This window comes from Bos mutus, unplaced genomic scaffold, assembly GCF_027580195.1.
Source record: "Bos mutus isolate GX-2022 unplaced genomic scaffold, NWIPB_WYAK_1.1 CTG242, whole genome shotgun sequence".
Lineage (NCBI taxonomy): Eukaryota > Metazoa > Chordata > Mammalia > Artiodactyla > Bovidae > Bos > Bos mutus.
This window is the reverse complement of record NW_027219748.1, coordinates 135249-153646: the sequence shown is the minus strand read 5'-3', so window position 1 is coordinate 153646 and position 18398 is coordinate 135249. Positions and strand designations below refer to the sequence as shown.

Below are 18398 nucleotides of genomic sequence, written 5' to 3'. Positions count from 1 at the left end.
CTATATCCAATATCCTGTAATTATCTATAATGGAAAATATTCTGAAAAAATATATACATATTTTGGTGAATCATTTTGCTATACATCTGAAACTAACAAAATATTGTAAATCAACTATATTTCATGCTTACACGGAGAAGGCAATGGCACCCCACTCCAGTACTCTTGCCTGGAAAATCCCATGGATGGAGGAGCCTGGTAGGCGGCAGTCCATGGGGTCGCTAAGAGTCGGACACGACTGAGTGACTTTGCTTTCACTTTTCACTTTCATGCATTGGAGAAGGAAATGGCAACCCACTCCAGTGTTCTTGCCTGGAGAATCCCAGGGACGGGGGAGCCTGGTGGCTGCCGTCTATGGGGTCACACAGAGTCGGACGTGACTGAAGTGACTTAGCATAGCATAGCATAGCATAGCATCATGCTTACAAACAGGAGTAACACACAGCCAAAACACATTTGAGGAACACTTAAGTAAATTTTCATTAATTTCTGAATTGATTCTGCAAACATTTATTGCAAATTTAAGTGCAATGATGGCACTTTGCTAGATGCTGTGGAAGATGAAATCACATATAAGCCACAGACCCTGCCCCTAGGGAGCCTGTACTGAGAGGAGAGAGAGAGAAGAAAATTTCAAGTGTCTATCATGCAGGGAAAAAAGCACAAGAAGGGTTTAGTAACAGAAGACATGACTTCTGGTCAGAGGTTCTGAGGATGAGCTTCAAGGAGGAGAGAGGGCAATGAACTAGACCTTGAAGAAAGGACAGGCATGAGCATTCAGAAACAGGGGTAGGTGGAGAGTGGTCTTTCCAGACACATGGACTATCATGGGCCAAGTGTTCTGGAGATGAGCCTGGCAGCTCCTTAAGGACAGAGTTATGTAGTTTTCCTTGTTTGCTGTTGCATCTCAGGGCCCTAGCATTGTACAAGATGAGTTACGGGCACACAGTACATGCCGGTTGAAAGTTCAATACAAATGAAACTAAATTCAGTGTGTGACTGGGTGAGCGGCCAATGGTGTGATCTGTGAAGACTACAGGGTGAAATCAAGGGGAGGATGAGTCCAGCTGGCATGGGAACAGGTAAGGCAGGGGATACAGGGATTACAGGATGAGGGATGTGGACCTGGAGGACCACATGCCTCAGGTTGATGGCTGTGGACAAGACGGAGAGTGAGAGGGGAAATGAGGGAGGGACAAACCAGGGCTCAGGATGGAGGCTTCAAACTCATTTATGTCAAATACTGGAAAAGATAGAGAAGAAAATAGAGAGAGAGGAGGAGGAGTTGAGAGGAACAGGAGTGCAGTGCAGCCACAGATATTCCAGGGAGCTGTCCTACACATAAAGATTAAATGGAGCCACTGCAAGATAATCTGATTAGTTTTCATTGGCAGGATGCCATCACTGATAATGGAGTGGCTGCAGGGAGAGGTGGGGGCAGGAGAGGCTGGAAGAAAAGCCTAGTAAGAAAAGATGCCAGGAAGAGTTTTCACTACGGTGACAAACATTAAAGGGAGATCCCATTAGGGACAAATAGAGTGGGGAGGGGAAGATCTGAGTATTAGACCTCTGATTTTGGCTGCTAGGTGACACAGGGACAGTTGTTCAGCCTTGGAAGTTGGGTCCCTCATAAAATGGGTTCTTGTGATTTTCTCATTGACTGGACACTCAAAATTTTTTCTTAGGTCCTGAAATAATAAATCATTCTTCTTACCCATGGAATGATGAATGCTGGGTCATGGTCACTTCCATAATTGCTCTCCCAAATCTGCTGCTTTTGCATGTAAGCACCCCCTTCATATGCATGTAAGCACCTCCTTCATAAGGTATTTCTTCTCCCTAATTGTGCTCTCTACTTCCATATTAGTTATTTTTCCTCTAAAAACTTGAATGCAAGCTCTTGGCATGTTTTTGAAGGAGATTTCTCTTCTGAAATGTTCTAACTGTATCCTTGTAGATGCTTATGAAAGAAAAATTCCATGAAGGTAAAAAACAGAATTTAAGTAAAGCTCTAGTTAGGTTTGAGCTGTTTTTTTTTTGTTTGTTTGTTTGTTTTTCAGGTGGGTATATTACAACAGTTTCTGGGTTTGATTTCTCCGGCAAAAATACTTAGCAGAGATTTGAGCGGAGGAAAAGAGGTAAAGAATATGCATAAGATTGTTTACAAATAGAAGAGGTGGAATTTGAGATTCCTGGTCCTGGTTTTGGTCCTTCATCATTCATTTCCAAAGAATAATGGCAGACAGTGAAAATGTTGAACACAGACAGGTCACTGTTACAGCAAGTGCAGATTTTTATCTGCCTCCTTTGCTCTTGCTTCTAGGGAGAACGCAGGTGATATGAAGACTGGAGTGTGCAGAAGGGAGGGTACAACTATGCTCTTGGCTGAAGAGAAAACAGGTCCCAAGCACCCAGTGAATCCTAAGAACTACAGGAAGAACCCATCTTTTAACACAGAGACAGAGGTGAGTATTAGGATAAAGAGGATTTCTAATTTATCTGTCTTTTCCCACTGTTTTGGAGGGAGTAAGAAAGATTAAATTAGCTGTCCCTATGACTCCATTATGTTTAATAAAATTAAAATTGAGAGACCATCTTTATAAAATAGAATTCTGAAACATTAATGGTACTTAATGAACCAAAGTTGAGTAAATCCCTTTGAAGGGTCAACACAAAAACAAAGCTATTAACCAAGTCAGTTGTTTCCCAACAAGTCTTTTGCTTAATTTATTTAGAGTAAACAAAACTACTTCAAACAGCTGAGATAAGAAGAGGACCAAAAAGCAAAGGAGAAAAGGAAAGGTATCCCCATCTGAATGCAGAGTTCCAAAGAATAGCAAGGAGAGATAAGAAAGCCTTCCTTGGTGATCGATACAAAGAAGAAATAGAGGAAAACAATAGAATGGGAAAGACTAGAGATCTCTTCAAGGAAATTAGAGATACCAAGGGAACATTTCATGCAAAGATGCATGCAAAGAACATTTCATGCAAAAATGGTATGGACCTAAAAGAAACAGAAGATATTAAGACCAGGTGGCAAGAATACACAGAAAAACTATATCAAAAAAGATCTTAATGACCCAGATAACCATGATGGTGTGATCACTCACCTAGAACCAGACATCCTGGAATGAAAAGACAAGTGGACCTTAAGATGCATCACTATGAACAAAGGTAGTGGAGGTGATGGAATTCCAGCTGAGCTATTTCAAATCCTAAAAGATGATACTGTGAAAGTGCTGCACTCAATATGCCAGCAAATTTGGAAAACTCAGCAGTGGCCACAGGACTGGAAAAGGTCAGTTTTCATTCCAATGGCAAAGAATGTTCAAACTACCACACAATGTACACATTTCACATGTTAGCAAAGTAACATTCAAAATCCTTGAACCTAGGCTTCAATAGGATGTGAACCAAGAACTTCCAGATTTGGAAGCTGGATTTAGAAAAAGAGGAACAGGAGATCAAACTGCCAACATCTGCAAGAGAATTTCAGAAAAATATCACCTTCTGCTTCATTGACTATCCTAAAGCCTTTGAATGTATGGATCACAACTGTGGAAAGTTTTTCAAGAGATGGGAATACCAGACCACCTTAGCTGCCTCCTGAGAAACGTGTATGCAGGAAAAGAAGCAATAGTTAGAACTGGATATGAAACAACAGACTGGTTCCAAGTTGGGAAAGGAGTACCACAAGCCTCTATATTGTCACCTTGCTTATTTAACTTCTATACCAAGTACATCATGTGAAATGCCAGGCTGGATGAAGTACAAGCTGGAATCAAGATTGCTGGGAGAAATATTAAAAACTTTAGATATTCAGATAACACCAGCTTTATGGCAGAAAGCAAAGAGGAATCAAAGAGCCTCTTGATGAAGGCAAAAGAGGAGAGTGAAAAAGATGGTTTAAAACTTAACATTCAAAAACTAGGATCATGGCATCCAATCCCATCACTTCATGGCAAATAGATGGGGGAACAATGGAAACAGTGACAGATTTTATTTTCTTGGGCTCCAAAATCACCACAGAGAGTGATTACAGCCTTAAAATTAAAAGACGCTTACTCTTTGGAAGAAAAGCTGCAACAAACATAGACAACATCTTAAAAAGCAGAGACATTACTTTGCTGACAAAGATCTGTATAGTCAAAGGTATGGTTTTTCCAGTAGTCATGAATGGATGTGAGAATTGGACTACATAGAAGGCTGAGTGCTGAAGAACTGATGCTTTTGAACTGCAGTGTTAGAGAAGACTCCTGAGAGTCCCTTAGATTGCAAGGAGATCAAACCAGTCAATCCTAAAGGAAATCAACCCTGAATATTCATTGGAAGGACTGATGCTGAAGCTGAAGTTCCAATACTTTGGCCACTGATGTGAAGAACCAACTGATTAGAAATGACCCTGATGCTGGGAAAGACAGAGGGAAGGAGGAGCAGGGGACGACACAGGATGAGATGCTTGGATGACATCACTGACTCAATGGACATGAATTTGAACAAACTCTGGGAGATGGTGAAGGACAGGGAAGCCTAGTGTGTGGCAGTACATCAGGTCGCCAGGAGTCAGTCATGACTGAGCAACTGAGCAACAACAAAACAAAACCCTACCTTTCTGTTTTTGTGCAAATATATTCATCACTGAAACAAAATGAACTTGTTACAAGAAATGACAACCCACTCTAATATTCTTGCCTGGAGAATCCCCATGGTCAGACAAGCCTGGGAGGCTACAGTTCATAGGGTGGCACAAAAATCAGACACAACTTAGCAACTAAACAACAACAGCTTCAGCACCTATAACCACAGGACTTCATGGTGACAACCCTGTTGGTTATGCCTGTTATCAACATCTGTCACCTCCCCAGCCCTTCCCTCAGGCTGGCTGCCTGCCCTCTGGAGCGTCAGGTTTTGCAGCAGGTTGACTCATCTCACGTCCACATTAAAGCTTTCAGAACAGACAGTCACCTGCTTTACAAATCCAATATCCCTTGGAGATATTCAGGGTTCAGTTCTGGAATATCAGAATATAGTGAATATCACAATACAGTCAGTTACACAAAATTTCTGGCTCCCCAGGCTGTATAAAAGTTATATTTAGACTACACTGTAGCCTAGCAAGTGTGCAGCAGCATTATGCCTGAGAAAACAATGTACAGACCTTAATTTAAAAAATAATTTATTGCTAATGGGTGTACCTATGGGTGATTCTTGTTGATGTATGACAGAAAACAAAACTCTGAAAAGCAATTATCTTTCAATTAAAACTTAACTAAAATAATAATAATAATTTATTGCTGAAAAACACTATCATTGTAGACTTCAGCAAATAACACCGAAGATTGCTGATCAAGTACTCTTGAGAGTACGTGCCTGGAGAATCCCATGGACAGAGGAGCTTGGTAGGCTGCAGTCCATGGGGTCGCTAAGAGTCGGACCCGACTGAGCGACTTCACTTTCACTTTTCACTCTGATGCATTGGAGAAGGAAATGGCAACCCACTCCAGTGTTCTTGCCTGGAGAATCCCAGGGACGGGGGAGCCTGGTGGGCTGCCGTCTATGGGGTCACACCGAGTCGGACATGACTGAGGCGACTTAGCAGACACAGACACGGAGTGAGCAAATGCTGTTGGAAAAATGGTACCTATAGACTTTCTCGACTTGCTGACAAACCTTTAATTTGTAAAAACAAAAAAAAAGTACTATCTGAGAACTTCAATAAAACAAGGTATGCCTGTACCTCTAAAGCAAGCAATAAAGAAACTGATTCAAAAATCAAAGGTTTGAAAAATAACTATTTGTTATTTGTGATGATTTGCTGAATTGAAAACCAACTGGTAATCAGAAGCTCTAGATCAAAATATAAGATCTACACCTGGGGTGATTGGAGCACAGAGGACAATTCCCAACTCTGAAGCTGGGGGATGCATGTCTCTTAGTCCTCTAAGGTCTAATCCTGCTGTTCCAACAAGAGGAGTCAGCAACCACAAACATTTCAGACCAAGATGTAAACAAGTGGCTGAGTTTACATCTCCTGGTGGGACCTCCCTGTGACATCACTGATGACCTCCATCAGGGACCTTTAAACTGAAGGTCTCCCAACATAGGAGTAGGAAGGGCAGCTCCACACTGAAGGACAAGGTCATCATGGAAAACAATAATTTTGTTTTGTCAAAAAACAATGACATCCAGTCATTGCAAAGGTGATAGGCTCCAAAGAGAACCCTCACATGTCTCTTCTCTCTCCATCTTCCCCATTCACCCAGATGCTTGGTCTCCACACCCAGACACCAGCATCGATTCCTCTCTCCCCCCTCAGGTCCCACATTCAATTCATCACTTGGCTCCTCTTCCTTACCTCCCCCAAATCCAACCATCTCACCATTTCTACTGCAGACACCTTAGTCTCAGCCACCAACAGTCAAGAGATGGCACAACTGCGAGAGAGAGGGAACACTGCATCTGGAGACTTGAAGACCATCAATAGTTTTAGCTGTAAAGGAAGGAGAGGGAGCAAAGTGGGACAGAACTAGAAAGGTGGGGAGGGTCCAGGCTGTAAATAAACTAGTACAGCCACTATGGAGAACAGTGTGGAGATTCCTTAAAAAACTGGAAACAGAACTGCTTTATGACCCAGCAATCCCACTGCTGGGCATACACACTGAGGAAACCAGAAGGGAAAGGGACACATGTATCCCAATGTTCATCGCAGCACTGTTTATAATAGCCAGGACATGGAAGCAACCTAGATGTCTATCAGCAGATGAATGGATAAGAAAGCTATGGTACATATACACAATGGAGTATTACTCAGCCATTAAAAAGAATACATTTGAATCAGTTCTAATGAGGTGGATGAAACTGGAGCCTATTATACAGAGTGAAATAAGCCAGAAAGAAAAACACCAATACAGTATACTAACACATTTATATGGAATTTAGAAAGATGGTAACAATAACCCTGTATATGAGACAGCAAAAGAGACACTGATGTGTAGAACAGTCTTATGGACTCTGTGGGAGAGGGAGAGGGTGGGAAGATTTGGGAGAATGGCATTGAAACACGTAAAATATCATGTATGAAACGAGTCGCCAGTCCAGGTTCGATGCACGATACTGGATGCTTGGGGCTAGTGTACTGGGACGACCCAGAGGGATGGTATGGGGAGGGAGGAGGAAGGAGGGTTCAGGATGGGGAACACATGTATACCTGTGGTGTATTCATTTCGATATTTGGCAAAACCAATGCAATATTGTAAAGTTTAAAAAAAAAAAAAGATTTGTACACTGATCAGGTGAGAACAATTTGAGGTTCCAGAAGTTTACCAGAAGATAGGCTTCCCTGGTGGCTCAGATGGTAAAGAATCTGCCTGCAATGTGGGAGACCCTGGTTCAGTCTCTGGGTTGGGAGGATCCCATGGAGTAGGAAATGGCAACCCATTCAGTATTCTTGCCTAAAAAATCCCATGGACAGAGGAGCTGGGCAAGCTACGGTTCATGGGGTTGCAAAGAGTCAGACATGACTGAGAAAGTAACACACACGAGAAATTAAAGCATTAAATGAATTGAACATACTTTGATAACAACCACAAAGCTGATTGGTTCAGGGGATACAGATGTTCACATCTGTGAACCAGGTGCTGAGGGATAAGACTGAGGGATGACTAGCGGAGAGGCTTTCAAAACTCTGTCCTTCCTCACTGTTTCCCTAACCAATCACACATTTCAAGGTGACAATATTTCTAAGAATTAGATAATAAAAATAATCTGCTACTATTAATACTGGAATACCAAAAATAAAGCTGCAGGGTACATTTAGGAACAAAGAATTTATTTGAACAGACCCCTAACTGAGCTAGATCAAGCAAACTTTCTGCTGCTGCCTCTAAAGCCTGACAAAGGGCTTGAAACAGGTAAATTTTACAGCATTATTTACTTATTATGGAAGAAGGATGCTTTGGGGGACAGTCTTCAAAATATGCAGTGCTAAGAGATAAGAACAACAAAGCAACAAGAAAAAAGTAGAAATGAAAGGCTACTTTTCCAATTAGCATTCAAGAACACAAAATGAGGGTTTAAGACTACTAGGTGCTAAAAAAACATTTCTGGAATTTGAGCTACTCTACTGTAGTCTTGGAATTTAACCCAGTGCCTCATGAAAGTTTGCAGGTGGAGTTGGCTTCCTACTGAGTTGCTCTAGTCTAGACAACTGGCTACACTACTGGAGCCTAGAGTATTCCTGTGGTTGGGGATGCCCCACTCCTATCCTTGGACTCCTTGGAGCTCACTTCTCTGTATGTCTAGCTCGGTGAGTGAGGCTACAGGCAGTGCTTCAATCCTGACAGCCTGATATCTTATCTACTCAATGTCCCCACTGATGATCCATCTGACAATGCATGTGAAATCGGAGGCGGGGGTGTGGTGGTGATATTCCAGAAACCGTCTAAGAAATCAAGAGACAGTTCCGATATCATAAGACATAAGGAAGTTTGGATGTTACTGTTTATTACATCAAAATACCTAAATATATCTTGCATTCTTTTGGACTGACTTCCCTTGTGGCTCAGACAGTAAAGAATCTGTCTGCAATGCAGAAGACCTGGGTTTAATACTTGAGTTGGGAAGATTCCCTGCAGAAAGGAATGGCTACCCACTCTAGTATTCTTCTTGGAGAATCCCATGGACAGAGGAGCCTGGCAGGCTACAGTCCATGGGGTCACAAAGAGTCAGACATGACTGAGTGACAAACACAGCCTTTTGGGATTATATGCAGCCAAAGGTTTTCCTCTGAGCCATGCTTTCTATATCATTTTATAAAGCCACACACTAACATTTACTGAAACTCAGCGAGCAGCAGAGGGAAACAACAAAAAAAGAAGATGAAAAGAGATAAGGAATAGAGGGAGGAAGGAAAAGAAAATAAGGAAGGAAATATTAAATTACTGAGAGGAAAGAGCCAATCAAATCTGGAGGGAAGATACTAGACAGATGTCCAGAGACCAAAGCTTGGAGCCTACTGCATGTGCAGTGCCTAGACCTACTGTGTAAGAGACTTATTAGTTGTTTATCTAGTCTCTCGCCTTGATTTGCCTTCCTTTCTAAACTCTCACCTGTGATGCACAGGTTCAGTCTCTGCAAGTCAGATTTCATAGGCTCTCTGGCAAGCTGGCCTTTTTTAGGTTCTGCCAGTAAGCGGGCACTAGAGGGAGACTGAAAGTGGGACAGAGCTAATGTTCTTCTGACTTGGCTGTTCCTGCAGCGTCACCTCAGCAGGGGGACCTGACTCCAGCTCCAAGCTTCCATTAGCACATGGAGAAATAGCCCCATCGTGCTTCCTCAGCACGTAAGACCAGCAACTGGGAAGTGACCTCTCCTTGGAGGCTTGAGCACCAACTGTAGGGGCTCTCTTCTGAGTTCTTAGGTCTGAATATCTGTCCTAGGACATGGTAGCTGCTTCCTAAAATCATTACCCCAGTGTTTCCTTACATTTTTCTAGCCTCCAATTCTTATGTAGCAAATTTCCTATATTAAATCCTTTCAGTTGAAATACTGTTTTTCTCACGAAGCCCTTTCTTCTCATGGACTCCCTTCTGACAGAAAGAGCTGAAAAATTCTGCAACCTTAGCCAACAACCTCCTGGCAACCTAAATGAGAGGTTAATTTTTTGATTAAGGGAATCAAAAAACACTGAAACAACTGTGACACAGTGAAAATGACTGTGTTCTAGCCTCTTGAAATATGAAGCTATAACTTGGGTTTGGAATATTTTCATGACTGGATGTCTTAAAAAATAACAATTCAAATATATTAATATTATATGAAAATATAAGGTTATTGGATATATTATTTAATAGCACATTTTGAAAGTAAAGTTAATTACTCGAGTTATTTTCAGGTATGAAAAGAGAAACCAAGAGAAGATTAAATTACTGGAGGTTTCTATCAAGTTTTACAAGGAAGGATCAGTGCAAAATTGAATATAAGTGAAAACAACTGAAATGGTGTGGGTCTTACCAGTATCTGTTCACAGTCAATAACGGTGCTCAACCTGTGTGTGATGGTTAGCACAGTGCAGTCAGCAAATTTCTCATGGATTTTTTTTTGTATTAACTCACCAGTTCTGGAATCAGAGAAGTTGATATACTTCAGTGAAGACAGGAAAGGCAGACAAGAGTTAAAAATTAAAAATCAATGCTTTAACATATAATCTTGTTCCTAAAAAACTAACTATAAAAAGTCTATTTAGAAATTTACTATTTTTCATAAAGTGATGGAAAATAGTCTTCCCTTGAAATTGCTTGAAACTATCAGAAGCTGAAATCCAGCTTCCTTAGGATGCCTCATAACAATATTAACAGCATATAACTGTCTTGCTTTCTTCCTTTGTTTTCCTTTGTGATTAACATTATTAAAAGATATCTGTGGGTCAAAGAGAGCATAGAAACACTTTTCAGCATCACTAAATGTTTTCCATTTACTACATTTACAATTTGGATTCCAGGTTTCATGGACCTCAGCTACATACCTTGGATCCACATTGGATGTGGCTTTGTCAAGAATCAATATCTGATTTTTCCTGAGAATAGCCCTAGCAAGGCACACTAGTTGTCTCTGTCCAACACTCAGATTCAATCCTGATTCTGCTAATTCTGTATTCATTTCACTAGGCAGAGCTTTGATGGCTTCTTTAAGTTGTACCTGTGGATACAGAAAGAACAAAATTTTGAAAACAAATGACTGCTGAAGTAGAAAAGCCTCTTAGAATGTTAGAGCTTTGAAGTCCTCATGACTTCTTATGTATCTTACATATACAGCCCTGTGATGGGAAAAGCTGTTTCCAGTTAGTGTTCACTGAGAAAGATGGTTGGTAGAGTCAAGTCAGGACAGAAAGATCTCAATGTCCCCCCATCCCTGCCACATGCCATCCACCAACAACCCCCAACTAGGAATTAGTTCAGAAAGTCTCAAAAATTGAAGCTATTTCTCCCAATGTGGTTTAAACAGAAAATCTAAAAGGATCTTTATGGTTTAATCAACTTTACCAAAGTACATTTTGCATAAGAGGTGGTACATTAAAAGGAATTAAAAAGAAAAATTAGAGAAAGTATGGTTCTCTAAAGATATAATCTTATTAACAATTTACAACTTTTTAACGTTTAAAATAATACAAATTTAAACAATGGAAAACTCCATCTTATACATTAGTAATCCTGGGACATTTCCCAAGCTTAGTCTATAAATAGTGGACCAGTCAAGTGCATTTTCTTCAATATCATAAATGTCTTCCAGTGAATGAAAACTCACAAAAACAAGATAAAATATTACATTTTATCTCCCCCACAATATGGATATATGTGATGTTTATACTAATCTATCTTCATAAAATAATACTCATAAGATTAAAAAAACAAATCTTTAACCACCAAATATAATCTGAAAGAACACTTGGTGGTAGGGGTCAGTTCAATGAATATTCATTTTGGAGAAATATTATGGAGCAAGAAGCAAATTCAGGCTGTATTTAAAGTGAAAGAACAAAGAAGAAATACACTTCTAATTAAGAAACCAACAGATCGATGGCCAATAAGTTATGTGACACAGTACAAAGTCAGATAACAAAACACCAAGGGTGAATGAGTAGCATTTTTGTGATATCCTAAATGCTGGAGCACTTCCATGAATGTGATCCTGAACTGTGCTCCTGATGGAATCCGATCCCTAGAAAGCAGAATTCTGAGTCAGGATTAAATATGGTATTGGTATTTAGTGACAGCATACAAGGTGTACAAACTCTAAAGGGTAAAATTTGAATTGTGGTGCAAGTGGTTGGTCTTTGTTAAGACTGACATTCTAACTTCAAAGAAATAATCTCACACTTACTCCTGAGTTGGATGACATCACAAAACTAATCTGTTTTTTTTTCTTTTCCTTCAGGTTGTCCATATCTGCTTCATGACAAATAAGAGTTGTAAGGGGTAGTGTTTTTCATAAAATACTGTTTTCTGAGACACTGCATTTATTTATGAATCAGGAATAGTTATGAGATAATATGAATATCAAAGCTCTCTGTAGTGTAATCATAAAATCAAGGTATAAAGTATTAGAATGGAAGAAAAGGGCAACAGATGCAGTAGACAATAATAACTAGAAGTTACAACTGGAGAATCTGAACACATTAGACGATAGTGTAATATTACTGTTTTATTTCTTATTTGAGATAATTGTGTTAGATTATGCAAGAGAATGTCCTTGAAAAGGATAGAGATTATGTCTCTTGATGACTGTGATAGACCCAGAATCTGCAACGATGCTTAAGAAGCTCTCAGAGATATTTGTTGGCAGTGTGAAGGCAGAAGTGAATCTCATCATATGACATATCTGTTCCTATAAATTAGAAAGTAAATCCATATAGACAGTTTACATATAACACTATTATTACGTGTAAAAGGATTATATTCTAATAACAATTAACTGGCTTTAGAATATCACATCACACTATAAACTGTGGAAAGCATATAAAAAGTTATAATTTAAGGAAAGTGGAGCAAATAATACTATTCAAAACTGTACATCTCAATATGAAATACTTCAGATCATTTTTGAGGTTGGGAAAATAATGGAATAGAGCAAAATTGAAAAACAATAAACTGAACTTATAAGGTACCCTATTTCTGTTATCATAAACATTTTTAAAGTAACCTGCTGTGTAGTGTATCTAATAGGTGCCAACACTTCTCACAGGAGGTTAACACAGGTGTCAGATGGTTCCCACATTTCATGGAACCTTCTTACTTCTCAAAAAGAAAGACTGTTGTGGGCTGGAAGAAGACAGGGAAATGCAATCAACAGATGGGGAAGAGCTTTTACTAGAGCAGGGCCAGCAATAAAGGAAGTTCACATAATACAAGGAAGGCCCAGGGAAATGGACATGTGACCTGTTGCCACCACAAGGACTGAACCATGTGGTTCCTGATGCATCGGCTGCTGACGCCCAGGTTTCTGGATCTTGGTTTCCTGTGTGATGAGACACACTTGTGTCCTAACAGAGATACTATTGATGCTGGATTTGTGTAACACAAAATTTTTTTAAAGAAATAAGCCATACTTCTCTGAAATGAAGAAATAAACCAAACATTTAGTACCTATTTATCAAGTGCTACGTTTTAAAAGCAAAAGACTGAGCTAGGTTCCATGAGAGATTAGAAGTCTGTCTATGGTTTAGAAATCTAAAGTTTCTGCCATCAGTAGAATCAATTTGCAAAACTAGGGCTAATACACAAAATAATTAGTATTAAAATATACAAACCAACAGCAACTTAATAGTCAAAATTTTTTCATGCAAGGGTAGGGAAATTCAGTGAAGTAGGGCAAGGGGAAACACAGCACAAATAACAGAAACTCCTCTAGAAATTAACGTATCTATATAAAACTGAGCCAAAACACCAGGGTTCTGTTACCTGCATTCATGCTGCAGCATTAAAATGATATAATCGCCAATAAGTAATCATCACATTCCAACTAAATAATTTACTTTTATAAACACTTCCTTATGAAACTTTATCGCATTGTATTGGAATGATCTTGTTTATCTTTCAGTTAATAATGAAAAATTAGTGTCTCCACTTAGATAGCCCCTAGGGCCAGAGGAATAAAATGAACATTGGAGGGTAATTAGGGTAATTAATTTACTAGGTCACTCATAGAATGTGATCCCACAGTTTTAATGTCTAGTGTAATAAGCTCTGTCAAGGACAAAATAATGTATCTAGTTGCTTGGGATTCTATAGAAAAAGCTAAAATGAAAACATGAGGAATTATATTATTGGTTTTCATTATCAATATACACATTTTAAGTGTACCCATCTCATCACTGTTCTCCTGGAAAGTAAACAGTTAAAATGATAAGCTTCCCTTAATTACTTGCAATGCTATGAATGTACACACACAGATACTGATGCTAACAAGTTAATAACATTACATAAATTACCTCTTCTAAGACATTCCACAGTTCCTCCTCCAAATACTCATTAAAGGGATCCAAGTTTTTCCTCAGTGTTCCAATGAATAAAACAGGTTCCTAAATACCACGAAATAGTGAACATTAGTACCTTAGTCTCTTTTCTTTTTTTTTTGTTGTCTCTTTTCATTTTAAACCAATGCTTATAGAAAAGAATGAAAATACAAAATATCAAAATTCACTGCAATTATTAATATTAAAGTTACAAATGTATGTTTACAAAACAGTATCTCTAAAATAATTTTCCATTGTACAAAGTGTGCTATAAAAAATCCTCTGGACTATTAAACACTAAAAGAAGAAAGTGTTTAAGAAGTATTTTCATCTTAAGAAAAAATAAATGAAGAAAAGAAAGGAAAATTTTATTTTTTAAAAAAATTTGCCATTCTGGTAATAAATATCTTGTTAAATACACACACACAAACTGACATTATAATCACATGAGAAAGTTTACATCAAGATCTACATAAATTAACTGTCAATCCTGGTGTGACTGGGAAACATCAACTGCATGATTAGTTGAGGCTTATGCTTGAAAGTAGAACCATTCAATATTTATACTTTGGCAATGAAGAATAAACTAGGCTATTTTCTCCATTGGTCAGACTGTCTTCTAGGATCTGGAAATCTCTCCCCAGGTGTGAATGGAACATCCCCACACGTTCAAAGAGAACGTCAGCTCCTGGGGCCTGAGGCACCTCTGTCCGTGGAGAGATCACCTCTGATTCTGCATCAGCTGGTCCCCACGTTCTCTCACCTGTGCATCAGGATGACCTGCCTCACAGAACCTCGTTACTAACTGCAAGGCCAGGAGGACCTGAAACCCACTGTGACATGAGCCATAATAAAATTATTTAAATAGCTTTTCCTATTCATCTACCTATTCATCATCAGGAGGAGCCACAAGTAAATTACACTGGAATCATATACCTCCTGAGTTTCAAGAGAGAATATGTACATAAGCTCATGTAGACAACTTACATTTTCTTCTGGAAGGGTCTAGTAAGCCAGGTCATAAGAATATGGGCAGCAGAGAAGAGCCCAACATTCTCCTTTCAGTGAAGGAGGCAGGACAAGGGGAGGCACACGTGTGGGAACAAGAGGAGACCTGACTCTTCCACAAGTGCCCGGAACTGCTCGGAATCACCAGCCTCAAAATCCTGCCTGGTCTTGGGGCTGGAGTTTCCTTCTAACTTCATGAAAGTCTGAGAAGATGAAGAAGACAAATATTTCTCTTCCCTAGTCATGATGAAGAATGATACTTTAGAGAGCCTCCCATACCTTCTCTCCCTATTGTCTCAGTTTTAAGTCTAGTGATCAAGAAATGAAAGCAGAAGGCACAGGACAGTGTGCCACCAAAAGAGATATATCCCTAAGGAAAATCCAAAATTAAAAATATACTATGTAGGGAGCTTCATTTGCACAAAATTGATTAAGTGACCGATAAGCCTACAAAGCATTGAAAATCACCAGAAATACACATTTCAAAATGATTATTGAATTGAACTGAAAAATCCAGAGACTCAAATTTAAAGTTTCCCCTAAAACTCTTGAATTTAGAAACAAAGATTAACACCCATCTAAGCAATAGTACGAGTTCCTTGTCAGGAGAATAACCATCATTGTACCTCATATTTTTATAAAAACTTTTTACTCTTTGTAATTTTCAATCCCCCATGCAGGCGATTTCTCATCCTTTAGCTGTTATCTATGAACTTTACACAAACAACTGGCGAGGTGAGGGGAGGCTGGTCCCAGTGTTCCTCGCCCTTCTCTTCTCCATCTTCCCTCCATTATCCAGGTCCTTTCAAGTAAGCAGGTACTCCCTGAATGTAATCTCAACTGGCATTCTTCCTGGGGAATATACTTAACTACTTCAGATCTTGAGCACAAAGGACGCATACACTTCAACTACCTGTTGTGTTTAAGGAAATTATTTAGGAAAAGCTTTCATTTTTGCTTTTTCCTGAAACTTTGAATACAAATTGAGGAGTACTTCTTAAGAACACAGTATTCATCTTTTTTTTTTTAATTTTATTTTTAACTTTACAATATTGTATTAGTTTTGCCATATATCAAAATGAATCCACCACAGGTATACATGTGTGCCCCATCCCGAACCCTCCTCCCTCTTCCGTCCCCATACCATCCCTCTGGGTTGTCCCAGTGCACCAGCCCCAAGTATCCAATATTGTGCATCGAAACTGGACTGGTGACTTATTTCATATATGATATTATACATGTTTCAATGCCATTCTCCCGAATCATCCCACCCTCTCCCTCTCCCCCAGAGTCCAAAAGACTGTTCTATACATCTGTGTCTCTTTTGCTGTCTCGTATACAGGGTTATTGTTACCATCTTTCTAAATTCCATATATATGCGTTAGTATACTGTACTGGTGTTTTTCTTTCTGGCTTACTTCACTCTGTATAATAAGCTCCAGTTTCATCCACCTCATTAGAACTGATTCAAATGTATTCTTTTTAATGGCTGAGTAATACTCCATTGTGTATATGTACCACAGCTTTCTTATCCATTCATCTGCTGATGGACATCTAGATTGTTTTCATGTCCTGGCTATTATAAACAGTGCTGTGATGAACATTGGGGTACACGTGTCTCTTTCAATTGTGGTTTCCTCAGTGTGTATGCCCAGCAGTGGGATTGTTGGGTCGTATGGCAGTTCTATTTCCAGTTTTTTTAATGAATCTCCACACTGTTCTCCATAGTGGCTGTACTACTTTGCATTCCCACCAACAGTGTAAGAGGGTTCCCTCTTCTCCACACCCTCTCTAGAATTTATTGCTTGTAGACATTTGGACCACAGCCATTCTGACTGGCGTGAAATGGTACCTCATATTGGTTTTGATTTGCATTTCTCTGATAATGAGTGATGTTGAGCATCTTTTCATGTGTTTGTTAGCCATCTGTATGTCTTCTTTGGAGAAATGTCTATTTAGTTCTTTGGCCCATTTTTTGATTGGGTCATTTATTTTTCTGGAATTGAGCTGTAGAAGTTGCTTGTATATTTTTGTGATTAGTTGTTTGTCAGTTGCTTCATTTGCTATTATTTTCTCCCATTCTGAAGGCTGTCTTTTTACCTTTCCTATAATTTCCTTTGTTGTGCAGAAGCTTTGAAGTTTAATTAGGTCCCATTTGTTTATTTTTCCTTTTATTTCCAATATTCTGGGAGGCGGATCATAGAGGATCCTGCTGTGATGTATGTCGGAGAGTGTTTTGCCTATGTTCTCCTCTAGGAGTTTTATAGTTTCTGGTCTTACATTTAGATATTTAATTCATTTTGAGTTTATTTTTGTGTATGGTGTTAGAAAGTGCTCTAGTTTCATTTTTTTACAAGTGGTTGACAAGTTTTCCCAGCACCACTTGTTAAAGAGATTGTCTTTAATCCATTGTATATTCTTGCCTACTTTGTCAAAGATAAGGTGTCCATATGTGCATGGATTTATCTCTGGGCTTTCTATTTTGTTCCATTAATCTATATTTCTGTCTTTGTGCCAGTATCATACTGTCTTGATGACTGTGGCCTTGTAGTAGAGCCTGAAATCCTAAAGCAACTAGAAAAGGAAGAAATTAAGAACCCCAGGGTTAGTAGAAGGAAAGAAATCTTAAAAATTAGGGCAGAAATAAATGTAAAAGAAACAAAAGAGACCATAGCAAAAATCAACAAAGCCAAAAGCTGATTCTTTGAAAGGATGAATAAAATTGACAAACCATTAGCCAGACTCATCAAGAAACAAAGGGAGAAAAATCAAATCAATAAATTTAGAAATGACAATGGAGAGATCACAACAGACAACACACAAATACAAAGGATCATAAGAGACTACTATCAGCAATTATATGCCAATAAAATGGACAATGTGGAAGAAATGGACAAATTCTTAGAAAAGTACAACTTTCCAAAACTTGACCAGGAAGAAATAGAAAATCTTAACAGACCCATCACAAGCACGGAAATTGAAACTGTAATCAGAAATCTTCCAGCAAACTAAAGCCCAGGTCCAGACAGCTTCACAGCTGAATTCTACCAAAAATTTAGAGAAGAGCTAACACCTATCCTACTCAAACTCTTCCAGAAAATTGCAGAGGAAGGTAAACTTCCAAACTCATTCTATGAGGCCACCATCACCCTAATACCAAAACCTGACAAAGATGCCACAAAAAAAAAAAAAAAAAAAAAACTACAGGCCAATATCACTGATGAACATAGATCCAAAAATCCTTAACAAAACTCTAGCAATCAGAATCCAACAACACATTAAAAAAGATCATACACCATGACCAAGTGGGCTTTATCCCAGGGATGCAAGGATTCTTCAATATCCGCAAATCAATCAATGTAATATACCACATTAACAAATT

At 38.9% G+C, this 18398-nt stretch overlaps 1 protein-coding gene across 1 annotated transcript in view; it reads right to left on the bottom strand.

Moving 5' to 3' along the window:
- The window catches only part of LOC102283914 (ATP-binding cassette sub-family C member 4-like), a gene marked incomplete at its 5' end in the record, with an annotated part of 162023 nt that overhangs the window by 12040 nt on the left and 131585 nt on the right, over nucleotides 1–18398 (bottom strand). The window contains 3 exon segments of the mRNA XM_070366897.1: nucleotides 10012–10117; nucleotides 10523–10695; nucleotides 13985–14074. Of these exon segments, the coding sequence (XP_070222998.1) occupies nucleotides 10012–10117; nucleotides 10523–10695; nucleotides 13985–14074 (369 nt within the window).